We start from the raw sequence: 17,088 nt of genomic DNA, 5'->3' as shown, positions 1-17,088 counted from the left end.
ACATCAGGTGACATCTAGGGTTTCAGGGGTGTGTGCCACTGTAGTCGTGCCATCTTGTGGGTGATGTCAGGGTGTGCAGGGGTCCAGATGTTTTTTTTTCTGGGATTCCTGTGGAAGAAACACAAACAATCTGCTTCTCGTGGTTAGCAGGGCATCTGATTTGAATGCTTTATAGAAAAAGAGGTCTGGTGCCTTAGCCAACTGAGTATTGGGGGATGTATCTTTCCTACTAATTTATTATTATATATTCATGGGAAAAAAGAACTTTTAACAAAGTCTTTTAACAAAGACTCTAAGGTGTAGGGAACTATCTTATCCCTTTTTTTTTTTTTTTTGGTATCTTGCCTTTTGTTGCCCTAGTTGTTTTATTGTTGTAATTATATTGTTGTTATTGCTGATATTGTGGTTGTTGGATAGAACAGAGAGAAGTGGAGAGAGGAGGGGAAGACAGGGGGAGAGAAAGACACCTGTAGACCTGCTTCACCACCCGTGAAGTGATTCCCCTGCAGGTGAGGAGCCGGGGGCTCAAACTGGGATCCTCAAGCCAGTTCTTGCACTTAGCGCCACCTGCGCTAAACCCGCTGCACCATCGCCTGATTCCCAGGAACTGTCTTTTAACATAAACTCTATGGCCATGCCAATAGCAACCTTGAGAGCACATGTGGCTCCCCACATGTCCCCCTGTCTTATATCATGTTTTGATGTTTGGCGGACTTTGTTTTGTGGCAGGGTGGACTGTGCCTGTCTTAGGTTGGGGATCAGCCTTCCGTCTTACCCGTCATTGGAACACCTGGTCATTTCTGCCCAGTAGTACCAGGTGCCCTGTCTTAGGTTGACTGGATAGCGCTAGTTTCCTCTTACCCGTCATTGGCTAGCCAGCCCTCTACATGGTGGACGTTCTGATGGAGGGGGGCAAATCCTCCACAGCAACTCAATATTCTGCCATGTCCAGCCTATGATAGTGAGTTTGTATAGGTTGCATCTTTATGGCATCAATCTGTTGCCGCAAAAAGGCCATGAGCTTGTTAAGAATTATAGTACCATGGTCTGGGAGGTGTCGCAGTGGATAAGGCATTAGACTCTCAAGCGTGAGGTCCCAAGTTCGATCCCTGGCAGCACATGTACCAGGAAGATATCTGGACCTCAGGCTGGGCATGAGTGCGGGACACGTCGGGTGCCAGATGTTGTTGTGCGCGGGCCATGGAGAAGAGAGAGAGGGGGTCCGGAGCGAAGAGGAAACACAAATCTTTATTTGCGCTGGCACCTCAGAGTTGGGTGCTAGAGAAGCAGGTTGGGCCACGTGGAGGTAGCGAAAATGGCCGCCTCATGCAGTAACCTTTCCTGCGTCTGAACACCGGAGTGAAGTGCTGGCAAGAGAGCAAGGTGCGGAAGAAGAAGGGATTTTATAGGAGTAGCTTTCGCGAGAATGGGAAGGGGGAGGAGTAACCATAGCACTCCAGGATAGGATAATAACTCTTGTGAGAATGGGAGAGGGGAGGAGTAACCAAAGCACTCCAAATATCGCGGGGATATAGACAATGCCCTGAGGGCACAACATGGCTGAACAGGCACTCCGAGAATGTCCCAACTCTCGCGGGAACTAGCAGTAGCCTGAGGGGACATGGCAGATGTGACTGCATCGGCACGATCTCCCAGCACTTGTGCATTGTAACATGTGCGCTCAACCAGGTGTGCCAGAACCCAGCCCCAAGGTCAAGGCATTTGAGGTCACAGAGTGCTGTTTATGGCTCCTGCCCCAACCCTCCACACACTCAGGGGTCTTGAGCCTGCTCTCTCCAAGACAGACATGGAAACACACCTGTTCTCTCTCTCTCTCTGACAAGTGCATTAGGTGAGCGTGGGTTTGAGAGGCTCTGTGTCCTACTGAGCAGGAAGTTAGTACGTGGTGCTCACTGTCTGTGGGTCCTTGTCTCTCCTCCTACAACCCCACAAAGGACATAGGGGTGCCAGTGACCAAGGAAGTGGGGTGGTCTGAGCTCTATGATGTTTATAAAGCAAGTCAGTCATGCAAAAAGCTTGGCCTCTTTCTCAGTTTGGGGGCATCAGCTTCTGGTCTCTTTGCAGAACTTTCTACCCTCTTAAGCAATAGGAGCTGACTAGGTGGTCTCCTGTCCTGAATCTTCCCCCAGATCTACTGGGATCACTCCAAAGTCACAGTGGTCCCTGCTGTCCCCAGATAGACTGTTCCCGTCCCTTATCTATCCCTGGACTGCCACCTCCTCGCCTTCAGGGCTCAGAGCCTTTCCTGAACCCTCCCTCCCTCTGGTTTGGGCCACCAGATGGTGCAGAGCTGGAGATAATGCCTTGTGTATTTGGGGTCAGAAATACCACTCATGTTTGGTGACCTCTCAGGTCACTTATTAACAAGAGAGGGAGAGACAAGACATCACACACACACACACACACACACACACACACACACACACACACACACACACACACACTCACATGTGTACACATGCACAGGACCAGAACATTACTCTGGCAATGCGCTGTTAGGGGTAAAATTTAGAACCTCAAATTTTCAGTCAGTTACTTTATCCACTATATCACCTCTTGGGCATAGGGGGTTGATGTTTTAATTGACTCATAGGGGCTGAGGCACAGACTCCCTGCCCTGTGTGTCAGACACTGAGAAGTGGCAGCAACCCTAGAGAGGGCTGGGTGACATTTCACAGAGGAGTGGACAGAGTCTCCAGGGTCATCCAGTACCTCCCAGCCTGCAAGACAGGGCTACAGGCTGGTGCATGTGTACCCTGAAGCTCCTCTCACCTATCCCAATCCCTGCCAAGGGGGGAGGAGAAGCCCCCCCAACCCCCACCTTTGGCTGAAGGTGACTGTGGGTAAGGACAGAAGCAGCCTGTGCCTCACCTGGGCAGCAAGAAACCTCACCTGGATAGTCATGTGAATGACCTGATCTGTCATGTGAATGACCTGGATAGTCATGTGAATGACCTGATCTGTCATGTGAATGACCTGGATAGTCATGTGAATGACCTGATCTGTCATGTGAATGACCCAGGTTTCAGCTCTGTCCCCATTGCCCCAAAGGAAGTTTTGGGGCTGTGGTGTCTTTCTGTCTCTATCTATGTGAAAAATTTGGCCTGGAGTGGTGAAATTGCAGCAACAACAACTCTTATGACAGATAGACAGAGACAGAGGGACACAGGGAGAGACATCACAGTATTGACGCTTCCCCTGGCTGCCTTGGGGGTCAGGCTTCAACCTGGGTTGCCTGCAGGCTGGTGTAGACACTCTCCCAGTTGAGCTATATTGCCAGCCCAGTTTGAATTATCGTGTTTCTGTGGCAAGTGGAGGCATTTGGTGTAAATGGGGTCAATGCCCTCTGACTGCTAGCGCCCCTCTGTTACATCCTGCAGACCCTCGCTTGCTCGTGAAAGCTCTAATGAAAATAAAGATGGTGGTGGTTGGCGGCATGCCTGGTTGAGTAAACACTTTACCATGATCAAGCCCCTGACCCCCATGCTTCACGAGCTGTGAAGCAGTGTTGCAGGTATCTCTCTGTCCCACCTTCTTCTCCCCTTTCTCTCTTAGTTTCTCTCTGTCTCCAATGAATGAGTGAATGGTTGAATAAATAATAGTTTAAATTAATGGCATTCAAAGTAGGGAGCAGGGCTGGCAAGGTAGCTCACCTGGTCAGTACAGCTGCTTTGTCATGTCCATGATGTAGGCTTGAACCAGACTCCCACCACACTGGGGATAGGTATGCTGCTGTGGTGTCTCTTTCTGTTTCTATCTATCTCTGTCTTGATTTGAAAAGACTGGAGTGGAGAAGCCTCAGTGATAACATTTTTAAAAAGTGCTGTGCTAAGTGCTTTGTATCCAGTGTTTTCATTGAATCTTGGCAGGTCCCATGTCAGAGACACCTTCACAAGTGCGGACACTGATTTGAGAGTGTGCAGGATGAGTGCCTCTACTTTGGGGGGCTTGGGTGGCTGGGGCTGGTTTCCTAGCTGCTGATATCTGCCTCCACGCTCACCCCTCCTCTTTCTGCCTTTCCGGCTTTCCCAGGCCTTCCCAGGCCTTCCCAGTACAGTCGCTTCTGACTCACCCCACTCTCTGGGAATGGGGTAACTGGGCTACAGCTCCCATTCAAGTGAGGAAAGTGGGGTGCAGAGATGGGAGGAGACCGGCTGTGAGGTGGTGCCTGCCCAGTGACACTGAGCTCATGCTGTAAACCAGCTAGCCAGGTAGCTAGCGAGCCAGGCCCTGCACCGGGCTCCTGCCTGCTCAGTAGGATGCTCTCTTGCCCACATACCTGGCTCCCTGCAGTGAACACTCTCACCTAGCTGAAGTGGCAGCCGCCAGCAGACTCACAGAAGAGCAAGACAGTGTGGGCCGAGTAGATGGGAGCTAGGAGCTCTTTAAAAGGGGCAATAAAAGTTTTGGGTTACAGATGGTCTGCCTGGAGAAGAGAATAACAGAGACAGGAAATTTCAGTAGCAGACACGACAAAGGCCACGGCACGCAGACTGCCCTCAGACAAAAACACCTCAGCCAGGCCTGGCAGGGGCCCAGGCTCCTCACGCCATGCCAGCCTTACCCCAGCTCCAGGGAGGTGAGGAGTCACTACAATAGACTGTTTTGTCTACGTTGTTGTAAATGTTTATAATACTCTCCCTTGCCAGGAGGAGCCGTGAACATACGTGTGGTCTGAGGGGCTCTGGAAGCCAGGCCCCACCCTGGGGGACTGCTGGGGAACCCTGTGCCCACTTCCACTTTCAGATTCAGCAGCTGGGGAGGCACCATCCTGCCTCCTTTGCCTCCTCAATCCTGGCAGGGAGACCACAGGCAGAATTGGATGCTGCAGCACTTGGCTTAGCCCAGGACCCCCAAACCCATGTGTCCTGGGAGCTGTCCACCCCCCGCTTCCTTAACCACCGCAGGCCACAAGGTAAAGCCATACCATGAAACAGGACCAGGTGACCTGAGGCTTTCAGCTGAACAATGACTGTTTTGAGTGTAAGCATGTCCTGAATGTTGTGTGAGATACACTAGGGAGAAACAACACCCTATTATTTGCCTGGGTTGCAAACGCAACCTGGCACCCTGAGTTTTATCAGTAGTCTCACACCCGTGGCTATTTCAGTTGAAGTTGATTAAAATCAGCTGACGCTCAGAGTCCTGCTGCTCTGCTTAGTGCATGGGCCCTGTTTCAGAGGCCTGGAAGCACCAGGATTCTGTTGCATATTTCTCCAGAGAGTCTAGCCTTCCAGAACTACGTTTTCAGACCCTCATAGAGGTACCTACAGTTCCCATGTCCCTGTGGCTGTCATCCTGGAGCCCACAGGGGGGGCTTGGATGGTGCCTGGAATCTTAGATTCCAGGCTCTTAAAGACCCCCCAGAGGCCAAGGTTGCTGATGGATAGAGGTATCTGGTCTGAAGGCCATTATTTTGAGGGCGTCAGGCTGGTTGGTATTGCTGTGGCTGTCTCTCTCCCTTCTACTCCCCTCTTCACTCATAAGTAGAGAGGGCCTCTACATGTTGTAGCCTTCCAGCCAGGGTGTTGGGTGGGGTTAAGACACCCACCCACTTAGGGCCACTATCCAAGGAACTGCCTTGTCCTGACTCCCTCACCCCATATCTTATCCTTCTCTTCAAGGGGTACTCGGGACCCCAGGGCCCTACTAGGGGTGGCCAAGATGCTGCCTGTGCACAGGCCAGGCATGGCAGGCCTGGGGCCCAGGAGGCAGGGCTGAGGGCTGGAGCATGCCTCTTAATTGTCTGTGACTTACAGATTTGGCCGGGCTCCCAGACGGCCTCATAAATCAGTGACTGGAATGAGCGGCCAGGGAGGCCCTACCTCCTCCCTGCTCCCAAGTGTCCACTGCCTGCAACTGGCGTGTGCGGTCCAGGAAGGGGTGTGCTCATAAAGAAGGCAGACAGATGGGATGGGAGATGAGGGGGATGGAGGTCACAGCGTGTGGGGAAGCTGATGGGCAGGAGGAGGATGGGTGGGGGTGAGGAGAGGTGAACATGGTTTGGGGAAATTCAGCTGCTGTGCCTGAGCCTGTTTCTGGATCCATGCTCCTGTAGCCCCCAACACCTGCCCGTTTTTCTACCATGGGGTTGGGGACATGGATGGAGGGGCTTGAAGTGGAGGAGTCTCAGGATGGTCACTCCCTCCCCAGGGCCTGTCAGGAGCTCTGTGGTTCCCCCTGCCCCACATCCATGGGGATGGACAGTGGCTGTACCAGGGCCAGGGCCAGTAGGCTGGGGGGTGTCTGGGGACACAGGACACAAACACAAGACCTCTGGGCTCGCCGTGGGAAGGCAGTCAGTGCGGGGGCCCTGGCTGAGGAGGCCACCTGACCCGGGGGAGCGGGAGCCAGCCCTCTGCCAGTCCCCCAAGGTGGCCAGAGGGGCCTTAGGACACAGCAGGCCCCCCCAGGCAGAGGGCGTGGATGGAGCCACCTGGAAAGACAAACAGACAGCTGACAAGTGTAGGTAACTTCTTGCATGACACCAGTGCCTGAACCCTCCATCCAGAAAGGCAGTGGGGGGCGGCAGGGGGAGGTGCAGGTGTGTGAGGTGATGTCTGGGCCCTGTGCAGACAGGATCTGGTGGGTGGGGGGCAGCCTCCAATGCACTGTATGTGCCTGAGCTTTGCTCAAGAGGCCCCACACTGAGGCTTTCTCTCAGACTGGGGGCCCTGGGCAGGGCCTGGGCACATGAAAGAACAAGGGCACTGGGACTGGGTTGTTTTAACCACCCCCGCCCCCCATAGTGGGCCCCATAGGAGCCTTCTAAGAACCCCAGGCTCTGTATGTGGGCGGCAAAGAGGGAGCTATGTCGCAATCAGACTTTACTCAGTTTTATTCAGAGTTCAAGTGGACCTTCAGTGCTCAGAGGCAGTGAGGTCCTCATGTCTGAGGTGCTTCTTAGCGGGTATTTATTTATTTTCCCAGAGCACTGCTCAGCTCTGGTTTACAGTGGTGCTGGGGCTTGAACCTGGGAGCTCTGAGCCCCAGGCGTGAAAGTCTTTTTTAATATTTATCTATCTATCTATCTATTTATTTATTTATTTATTCCCTTTTGTTGCCCTTGTTGTATTATTGTAGTTATTATTGTTGTTGTTATTGATGTCATTGTTGTTGGATAGAACAGAGAGAAATGGAGAGATATGGGGGAGAGAAAGATAGACACCTGCAGACCTGTTTCACCACCTGTGAAGTGACTCTCCTGTAGGTAGGGAGCCAGGGGCTTGAACCAGGATCCTTCTGCCGGTTCTTGGGCTTTGTGCCACCTGCACTTAACCCACTGCACTACTGCCCAACTCCTGACAGGAAAGTCTTTTGCAGAACCATAAGGCTGTCTTCCCAGCCCTATTAATGGGTTTTTACCTTCAAATCTGACAAAAATCATCATTCAGAGGAGCTGATTTGGGTGTCTGACCTGGGTCCAGGTGGCAGGTGGACCAAGACAGAGGCAGAACTGGTTCCCTGCCTAGCAGCTTCCTAAATTTGGAACATTGGACAGAAAGCAGGTAACTCAGAGGACAGGGACCTGGAGGCAAGGTGTAGATTGGCCGGGGCTTTAGATCGAAGAAGGGAAACATCCCTACCAGCTTGACCCAGGCTGGGGAAGAAGAAGCTCGTTTCTGCCCAGCATTGCAGCTTGACCCCTGAGGAGAAGCTCAAGTATGTGTGTGTGTGGGAAGTCTCAAGTTCAGCAAAGTGGTTATCTCGCTCATTGGGGACCCCTCAGAGGACTCCCTCTCCCAGACACCTGGTGGGGAAGGATAGGAGGCAGCATGTGTCCATCTTTCTGGATGCTCCAGCGGGGGCAGGCAGGGAGGGCTGGGCGCTAGGTCAGATGCAGGCACAGCACAGCGTGTGGCAGTCCAGCTTGGCGGGCGCCCCTGCTGAACCAGCCTTCTTGTTGACCTTGGGCAGCAGCAGCACAAAGGACATGGCCAGGGCACAGTGGTAGAAGCTGTGTACATAAGTGTAATCCCAGTCCTGTGGGGCAGGTACAGGGGGGGGTCAGTATTTCCTCTTTGCACCCCTCCAGGCCTCCTGGAGAGTCCCATGTCTTCTGACTCTATGTCTTTGTCTAGTGTGTGTGCATGTTTGCGACATAGGCCTTTGGCTCCCCCCAAACCAGTGCCCTTCTCTGAGACAGCACCCTTCACTGTCCAACCATGGTTGTTCACATGGCTGAACATGAGGCTGGGGCCTTCCCCTCTGCTTCCATATGTACCTCTCTTCCCACCCCCCTCCCCACTCTGCCTTTCCTCATGGTCACCATTTCTCCTCCCTCTTTTGCTCTACTCCCTCCCCTTCCTCCTCTAGCCCCAGGCCCTCAGTCTCTGAGGCCCAGCTCTGTGAGGTAACTCCACCCTCACCCCCAGGTACCTCAAAGAAGAAGCGCAACATCAGAGCCAGTGCCCCAAAACAGAGGCCGGGGCCTATCTGCTGGGTGTAGACACTCTTGTCAGGGTATAGACCCTTCTTCTCCTTCATCTGCCGCAGCTGCAGGAAGGATGACAATCAGATGACTTAGGGGGCATGCACCCCATTGAGAAGGGACTCCCCGCCCTGTAGCTATAGATGCAGGCCAACTTGCCCCTAGTCCTCCGAGGATGTCCTGTTCCATACCTCTCTCCCTTTCTGGGGTGTAACAAGGTTGCCTTAGCCAGAGTGGGAGACTGGGGGAGTAGTGATTCTTTGCAGAGAGAATGCTGGAGTACCTGGCCTGCCTGCCTGTCAGCTTGAGTGCCATGTGGGTGCTTTAACAGGCAATCGCTTTTGCAGTGTGTTGGTTATACAGGCTTCAGGCATGGGACACTGGCCTTTACCCAGCTGCTGCTGTGCAAATGGATCTCCATGTCAACAAGATAAGGGTAGGTCATCTGCCTGTAACTTGCAACCTGGGCACATAGTTTTTTGTTTGTTTGTTTATTTGTTTTTTTGCCTCTAGGGTTATTGCTGGGGCTCAGTGCCTGCACCATGAATCTACTGCTCCTGGAGGTCATTTTCCCCACCCCCTTTTGTTGTCCTTGTTGTTGTAGCCTTGTTATTATTGTTGTTGTTGTCGTTCGTTCATTCGTTGTTGGATAGGACAGAGAGAAATCGAGAGAGGAGGGGAAGACAGAGAGGGGAAGAGAAAGATAGACACCTGCAGACCTGCTTTACCACCTGTGAAGTGACTCCCCTGCAGGTGGGGAGCTGGGGGCTCGAACCAGGATCCTTATGCCAGTCCTTGTGCTTTGCGCCACATGCGCTTAACCCGCTGTGCTACTGCCAGACCCCATTTTTTTTCCAGAGCACTGCTCAGCTCTGGCTTATGGTGGTTGGTATTGAACCTGGGACTTTAGAGCCTCAGGCATGTGAGTCTCTCTGCATAACCTTGCACTATCTCCCCTATGCTGGGTATAAGGTGCTTCAGAGTGTAGTGCTTGAGACCTCAGCAAGAAAATCAGTTGTGTGTCTCACATGGATCAGACTTCCACACTCAATGAATCCTGAACTGATGCCTGCTTTTCAGGTTCCTGGAAACTGCCATGACCTATGAGGAGTCAGACCCGGAGGCAGTGTGAGGGTGCTCCAGGCGGTGTGACCCTGGGTGTGAAGCCCGGGGCTGCCCTGGACTGGCTCTGCCCACAATCAGTCACCCTAGACTCCTCACTTCCTCCCCCTGAGGGCTGCATTTCCAGATCTGGCTCAAGAAGGGATGAGCCTCCAGGAGAAAAAAAAAAATCTACCCTCATTCCAGGAAACAACTGCCCTTGAAAATTCAAAACAAACTCCATGCTCAATGGGCTAGAAAACCCAACCTGAGCCCCAGAATGCGGCTTCTGGCCACTCTGCTGTTCTGATGACCAGATGCATGCAGCCCACAGGTCCCGAAGTCCTGCATGACTTCATCTGGACACCGTTGGGCAGTTCCCATCATGGCTGGTTAAATTCCAGCCTGCATTCGGACTGGCCAAAATGCAGAGCCAGAACAAAAAGCCAGGACCCCACTTCCTGCCCAGAGGCAACCTTATCAGGACCTCAACTTCGGGTCTTGCGTTCCAGCCTGCTAATGACTGAGATCCAGACGCCTCTAACCCGGTGGACTTCCTCTCCCCAGGGCGCCCCACGCCAGCCAGTCTTGCTTCTCTTATGGGAGGGGGCACAAGGCATGGTTCTTATACTTCTGGAAGAGTCAAGACCTCGACCTTGCACTGTCCTGAGTGGTTTCTGCGTGGGCCGCTCACTTTGAGTCCCAGCTTCTTCACTAACCAGATGGCCAAGTACACCCCCTCTTCTGAGGGGCAGGGAATTTGAAAGCTGCCCCCTAGAACTTGGCCTTCTCTTTCCATGGCTGGAAGAGAGGTCACTGGACATCTCCTGCCTCTTCTGCCCAGCTGCCCTATCTCTCTAGAGCTTCTTTCATGGCCCCCTAGGGTTCCCTGCCCCTGGACGTCCCCATCTTGGCCTCAACTCACAGACCTCAAGGGGTGGATAGTCTGGGCTGAGCTTACTCTTCTCTTGGGGTTTGGAGTTAGGGCTCTGAGGTTCTGGATAGGGCTCCAAGGGGCAAAGTATGGTGAGGAGATATTTCTGTGGAGCCTGGGCTGCAGGCCTAGGGGGTGGGAACAGCAGTTGGCTTTAGGGGCTGTGATTTCTTTGGTCAGCCCCTTCCCTGCTGTATCTCTCTTTATCTCAGGCCTTGCAGCCAGGAAGACTCAATAGAGAACACCGGGAGGCTTGGAGGCTAGATGGTAGACCTCTGCCTCAGGGCTTCAATGTTGAGAACTTGATTCAGGCTGAGTGCTCAGGGGCCTCCTCAATGGAAACTGGAGTGAGGGTCACCTCCTTCAGACTGCCTCCCTGGATTAACGGAGGCCATTTTCCCCTTGACGGTACATCTCTAAAGCATCATGGCAAGAGCAGTCTGCAGAACTCTCAGACTAGGCTAGAAATGGACCTACCCTATGATCCTACAGTTCCTTTCCTGGGGATATATACTATGGAACCCAACACACCCATCCAAAAAGATTTGTGTATACCTATGTTCATAGTAGCACAATTTGTAACAGCCAAAACATTGAAGCAACCTAGGTGTCAGATGAGTGGCTGAGCAAGTTGTGGTATATATACACAATGGAATACTACTCAGTTATTAAAAATGGCTATTTCATTCTTTTCAGCCCATCTTGGATGGAGCTTGAAGAAATCATGTTAAGTGAAATAAGTCAGAAACAGAAGGATGGATATGGGATGATTTCATTCTCAGGCAGAAGTTGAAAAACAAGATCAGAAGAGAAAACACAAGTAGAACCTGAACTGGAATTGGTGTATTGCACCAGAATAAAAGATGGGTGGGAGAGAAGAGTACAGGTCCTGGAAAAGGATGACAGAGGACCTAGTGGGGGTTATATTGTTATGTGGAAAACCGAGAAATTTTATGCATGTATAAACTATTATATTTAATGTTGAGTGTAAAACATTAATCCCCCAATAAAGAAATTAAAAAAAATAAAGCATCATGGTCTTCAGGCATGGTGATGAGTGAGCTAGTTTCTAATGCTGAGGGCATTAGAAGCCAGCTTTTGTGTGGGGACCGTAGATGCAAAATCTCACTTAACCCACCATTATTGTGTTTGCTGGATAGATACTGGAAACTGAGGCAGGGAGGTGCAGAAACTAGGAGATTCAGTCACTCCAGAGTGAGTGAGGGGGGTCAGCACTCAGTGCCTTGAGTCCTTTTCCCTGTGCTTAACTGACACCCACATCCAGCCTGTCTGCCCACCTGGCAGGGGGTTATAGGAAGAGTCCAAGGGCTGGCCCCCTTGCATGTATACACACCCACTTTGCTGCGATGATGAGCACTGCAGTGCCAATGGGGCCTGAGTACACCCCGTAGCCCCAGTGGTCGTGGTAGATACGCACGGCGATGGTCAGGACGCCGAACATCACAAAAGTGGATCTCAGGGGCTCATCAAAATCAGCGAGGGCTGCAGGGATGGGAGAGAGAAGGGGAAGCTGGAGGCTCAAATTGTCCCCAGGAGACATCACCACCAGCCACCGGGAGGGCTGAATCCTGGCTGGTATGATAGGACAGACCAGCTGCTGTTTCTGGGGGGCAAGTGCTTCCCAGTGATCAGTCTTTGAGAAACCTGCTGCTGAAAGGTGTGTGTGAGAGAATGTATGTGTGAAAGAGTGTGTGTGTGTGTGTGTGAGAGAGAGAGAGAGAGAGAGAGAGAGAGAGAGAGAGAGCAAGCATGTGTATGTGTGAGAATGTGAGTCTGAGTGTGTGTGTGTGTGAGAGAGAGAGAGAGAGAAAGAGAGAGAGAGAGCATGTGAGTGTTTTCAGGAGTCTGAGCCCCCTCATGAGTGGTTCTTGGGGAGTCCCAAGGGGCACCCATGGGGTATGTGATTCAGTAAGGACAGACAGTGGGGCCAGAGTGTTTAAGAGCTACATGGCCTGCATTGAACCCAGGAGAAGGAGGTGGTGCTGGTGGAGTCATCAGTAGGTGGACAGGCTGAGGGGTGGGGGACCTGGACCCCGTCCATCATCAGGGCTGGGCTCTCCAGGGGGCAGTTACTCACCCATCAGTGACACCCACATGCTCAGGGCTGTGCCATAGACGCTGAAGTACTCCAGGATGTCGTGGCGCATGAAGCAGAGCACCGACAGGCCAGGCCCATGGCAGGCGTGGTAGACCTGCAGATTGATGGGCAGTGGTCAGTGACCAGTGGTGAGGAGGCTCCTGAGGAGCCGGGACCCACCGACTCTGAGACCTTAGGCACTCGATAGCTTTGTGCCTCAGTTTCCCCTTCTGGAAATTGGGTATGGCCACTGACTACTTCCTTCACAGGAGTCTTGTGGGTAGAGATTGGGCTTAGGCAAGGTCTCTAGAAGGAGACCATACCCTCCCTGCTCCCTGGGGTGTGCCCAGACCAAGTCAGGGTCTCAGTGTAGCTGCTGACTCAGTACTTGGGGCTGGGAGCCAAGACTGAGTGTTTAAGAGACTTTTTTTGGGCGGGGGCAGGTGATGGCACATGCTGTTGATCACACACATTACCATGCACAACCACCCAGGTTTGAGCCCCGCTCTCCACCTGGAGGGGGGAGCTTCACAAGTGGTGAAGCAGGTCTGCAGGTGTCTCTCTCCTTCTCTATCGCCCCCTTTCCTCTCAATTCCTCTCTGTTCTATCAAATAAAAGAGAGAGGGAGAAAAAAAAAGGAAAAATAAAAGGAAAAAAAGTCTGTCAGGAGCAGTGGATTTGTTGTGTAGGCACTGGGCCCCAGCAATAACCCCGGTGAAAACAAATAAACAATAAACCAAAAAACTCTTAGGCTGATGCCATCACTGCTGGTGGAACCATATTTTGAGGACTCTGGGCTGCAGCTTTCCAGTGCTCTCAGAGTGCAGGCAGGCTGGCGAGACCCCAAGATAGCATCTCCCCTACATTCTCACTGTTGTCCTCCCAATCCGGGTTTCAAGGTTATTATTTTTTTTAAGCCAAATGTCTCTGTGGAGCATTTTCAAAGCCACTGAATTATTTCTTACAGGAAACAGCAACCATTCCTCTGGTGTTCACATGTCATCATTTTAAGCAATGTTTAATTACGTGATGTAATTATTTTGACAAGGTCCACCAGCGTAAACAAGCTTGGGAACCACACAATCGGCTCTTGGTGAGGCAGGCTTGGCAGGAGGGAGGCAGGCTTGGAGCCTGTGTCTGGGGGAGCAGGGCCCCATGTCCCATGCTGTTGCATTGATTAAATGAGGGCTCCTCCAGGGGACAATTGTGAGTGAATCAAGGCTAAGGTGCACCGTGGAGGTGTTAGTAGAGGTGGAGGGTCCAGACCAGAGGAGGATATGGCATTGTTTCCTCTCTTCTGGTCAGGCTTCCATGCCAAGAACTCTGCAGAGCCTTGGATACTGTACAAAGGCCAGACTGGAGGAGGTCAACAGGATGGTGAACAGGACTGCTTAGTTTGAGAACTAGAAGCTCCAGGTAGGGTCTGATCAAGGTGCTTAACTCTCCATGGGATACAGAAGCAGGGAAGAGACTTGTTCCCCAGAACGTTGGCAGGCAGATCCAGGTCCCTTGAGCCACAAAAATGTTCCTGAGTGGTTCCCCAAAACTACTTCCCCCACATACCAAGTCAGCAAAGGGACTCACTCTTTGTTTCAGTGTGTGTGTGTGTGTGTGTGTGTGTGTGTGTGTGAAGAGACTCTGGGTGCCATCTGTGTCCTGCCTGCACTCAGAGCAGCAATGACTTGACCCAGCTCTGCTGGGACCCCAGATCCCAGGAAGGACTGACTTAACTTAGGGACTCATTGTGAGCCATGTGAATGCAAGGTCAGGGGTGTGGAGCAGTTTAAAGGGGTGTAGGTCCAGGAGGAGTCCCTCCCACTACCTTTGCACCATCCTGCCAGTGTGAGCACACACCTGAAGGACTGGTCAGGAAGGTTGAGTGGGCAGTAGCTACCTGCTAGAATGCCAAGTAGCTATGGCATGGTGTGGCCAGCTGGGGACGTGGATGGACACGCACAGGGTCCAGGGGGCTCTGTTTCCACATAGAATGACGGTTGGCACAGGAAGGCACCACCAGGCACAGAAGCCCAAGGGAACTGAGCTTGTGGTGGTGCCATTTGAGGTTTGGGGAGGGAGGGGTGGAGTGTGGCTTTGAGGTGGGAGGACAGTTGTCACAGGAGGCAGCTGTTCCTGCCGCTCTGAGCAGGGCTGGGTGGGGTAGGGTGGGCCCTGGAGGCTGTGGGGCAGCTGTGTGCCCCGCCTGGCCAGGGAGGGGGCCTCCTGATGCCTGTGGTTTCTGGAGCCAGGTTCCCATAGCCCCAGGGGACAGACAGACCCCCAGCTTCTTTCTCGCCCAGACTCAAAGGCCTTTGTCCTTGTACAGGAGCCCCATGTGCATTTCTGCATTCTCCCCCACCCCCGGGACATCGGACTTCTCAGAGGAGGCTGCTACCCATGTCACTGCCACTGAGGAGAGCACCTCTGAAGGAGCGCCACCTCCTGGTGCTCCTGTCGCAGCACAACAGGTAGACACACAGCAGCACACAAATGCTTGTGCTTGCAAGCTTCAATTCCCTGCCCCTGTGCTCACCCACAGGCCCTGCTGCCAGGGAGCCAGCTAGTTCTTGACAAATGAAAACAAAATCATTGTTATTATTATGAGAGAGAGAAAGAGAGATTGAGGCTATAACACCGGGGAGAAAAGGACCAGAACCCTGCTTAGCTCTGGCATAAGGTCATACCTGGGATTGAACCTGTGACTACTGGGGTCTTCAGGAATGCGTGTTCTGTGCTCTAATAAACTGAGCTATCATCTTCCTGGCCCTGATTACCTTATGATAATAAAAGAGTTTATTTATTTATTTATTCATTGGAAAAGAAAACAGAGCACTGCTCAGCTCTGGTTTTAGGCAGTTTTGGACTTGAACTCACAGTCTCTGGGGTCTCAGCCACATGAGCTCTAACAGGCCAAGTTGCCTGGAGAGGGTGTCCAGGGGAACCTCACCTCCCTAATCCACACTGCTCACAGGGAGCTGGGCTTGAATTAAAGGTGGGACCTATGGAAGATGGAACAGGGAAACATGGGGTGAGTTGGGTCCCAGCAGTGAAGGCTGGTGGGTGGAGACTCAGACCAACAGAGGTAGGAAGGCACATATCATCAATTATGGAAGAATGAATGGATGGATGGATGGATGGATGGATGGATGGATGGATGGATGATTAGGCAGAAAGGTGACTGATTAGCTCAATAGGAACATGGGCAAATAGGGAGATCAATTTACAAACAGATGCCAGAGTGAGGGCTGGGGAGACAGCATAATGGTTATGCAAACAACTTAACCTGAGGCTCCAAGGTCCAAGGCTCTATCCCTGGCACTGCCATAATATGCCAGAGCTGAGCTGTACACTACGGGGGGGGGGGAGAGAGAGAGAGAAAGACAGAGAGAGAGAGAGAGAGAATATGCAGGGGGTCAGGGAAACAAAACCAGAGAGGTAGAGGCCATGGAATTTAGAAAGCAAATCCTAAGGGGGTGTAATTCCAGGACTCCAGAGAGAATGAAATGCAGGTGGAGAGAAAGAAAAGACAAATGCTGAGAGAAGAGGAGACACAGAAAACCAAGGAGAAAGGCTAAAAGGGAAAGAGATCTCAGAGGGGTGTGTGTGTGTGTGTGTGTGTGTGTGTGTGTGTGTTGGTGGGGGGAGCACTAAATGTAAGCCATCCAGACTTATAAATAGCAAAAGAAGAGGCGTGGGGCCTGTAGCAGGAGAAGGAACACCCTACAAGGTCTGGGCTTTGCCTGACTGTCCCTGGCTTGGGCTGGTCTCCGTCACTCAGAGCCACAGAGAAGGAAGCCCAGGCCCCAAGAGGAGAGCTCCCCTCACCCTCTTGTCTTCTGGGCTCCCTTGCACACACTGAAATCGCCACGTTTCATTGTCCTAACGAAAGCACTGAGAAGGGCCCTCACCTCCCCAAACCCTCCCCCACCCCAGTCCCCTCTCTCTTAGAGAGGCCCACATGGGTGCTCTGGGGCACCCAGACTCACCGCTACAAAGAACATGGTGAAGAGGTAGACCATGGCCTCCATGTGGAAGCGCCTCTTGGCTGCGATGCTGATGGTGGGGAGGAAGGCCAGGCTGCTAATGGTGGGCAGGAGCAGCTTGGCCACGAGCGTCCCCATGGGCTGGGGAGGAGGCTCCGGCTGGGGATGAGGGCTGAGTGGTGGTGACTCCCAGGACAGACAGCAGGAGGGGAGAGGTCGGGCTCCCCTTCTCAGGGCTCAGATGACAGCTGTGCTTTAAATGCCCGGAGGAGCACACATGCCCAGCAACACATGGAGAGGGGCCAACAGCTGATGCCTATGTGAGCAGTACTTGGCTCTGACTTTTTTTTTTTTTTTGAGAGGCCAGAGTTGTTGATTGGTGGAGACTATTCTGTTTTTCCCTGAGGCAGCAGCCTTGGGGAGAGGTCCCCATGAGTATGACCCTCCCCTCCCACCATTTTCTACCCTGGTCTCCTCCTTTGGGTGATCAGGAGCCCAAATAAGACCACTGGACCCCTCTACT

The 17,088-nt window shown here is 52.5% G+C and overlaps 1 protein-coding gene and 1 long non-coding RNA gene across 3 annotated transcripts; one reads left to right on the top strand and one right to left on the bottom strand.

The window, feature by feature from the left end:
• Positions 1-6,841: 6,841 nt before the first annotated feature.
• Positions 6,842-17,003, bottom strand: MYMK (myomaker, myoblast fusion factor). 2 transcript variants are annotated; one of them, XM_060199355.1, is made up of 5 exons: positions 16,569-17,003; positions 12,586-12,700; positions 11,926-11,990; positions 8,401-8,517; positions 6,842-8,004 (listed from the first exon to the last, which is right to left on the bottom strand). In XM_060199355.1, the coding sequence occupies exons 1-5, from the start codon at positions 16,701-16,703 to the stop codon at positions 7,855-7,857; spliced, it is 582 nt and encodes a 193-aa protein (XP_060055338.1). In that variant the 5' UTR covers positions 16,704-17,003; the 3' UTR covers positions 6,842-7,854. The 2 variants fall into 2 exon arrangements, with proteins under 2 accessions (XP_060055338.1, XP_007521501.1); XM_007521439.2 differs by having other exon boundaries at positions 11,842-11,990; positions 16,569-16,993.
• LOC132540722 (uncharacterized) lies at positions 13,688-15,113 on the top strand. Its single transcript, XR_009551882.1, has 3 exons — positions 13,688-13,791; positions 13,891-14,001; positions 14,909-15,113. It is a non-coding gene; the product is annotated as an uncharacterized LOC132540722 (long non-coding RNA).
• Positions 17,004-17,088: the final 85 nt, after the last annotated feature.

The sequence above is a fragment of the Erinaceus europaeus genome, chromosome 10, assembly GCF_950295315.1.
Source record: "Erinaceus europaeus chromosome 10, mEriEur2.1, whole genome shotgun sequence".
Taxonomy (NCBI): Eukaryota; Metazoa; Chordata; class Mammalia; order Eulipotyphla; family Erinaceidae; genus Erinaceus; species Erinaceus europaeus.
Note: the sequence above shows the minus strand (reverse complement) of the source record. Positions and strands in the feature narration are given on the sequence as shown.

Excerpts from the sequence above, each read along its gene's own strand:
- MYMK (XM_007521439.2), bottom strand. The coding sequence starts at position 16,703 with ATGGGGACGCTCGTGGCCAAGCTGCTCCTGCCCACCATTAGCAGCCTG. Across the intron at positions 11,991-12,585 it reads CATGTGGGTGTCACTGATGG|CCCTCGCTGATTTTGATGAG; the intron begins GTGAGTAACTGC and ends CCATCCCTGCAG. Across the intron at positions 8,005-8,400 it reads TGTTGCGCTTCTTCTTTGAG|GACTGGGATTACACTTATGT; the intron begins GTACCTGGGGGT and ends CCTGCCCCACAG.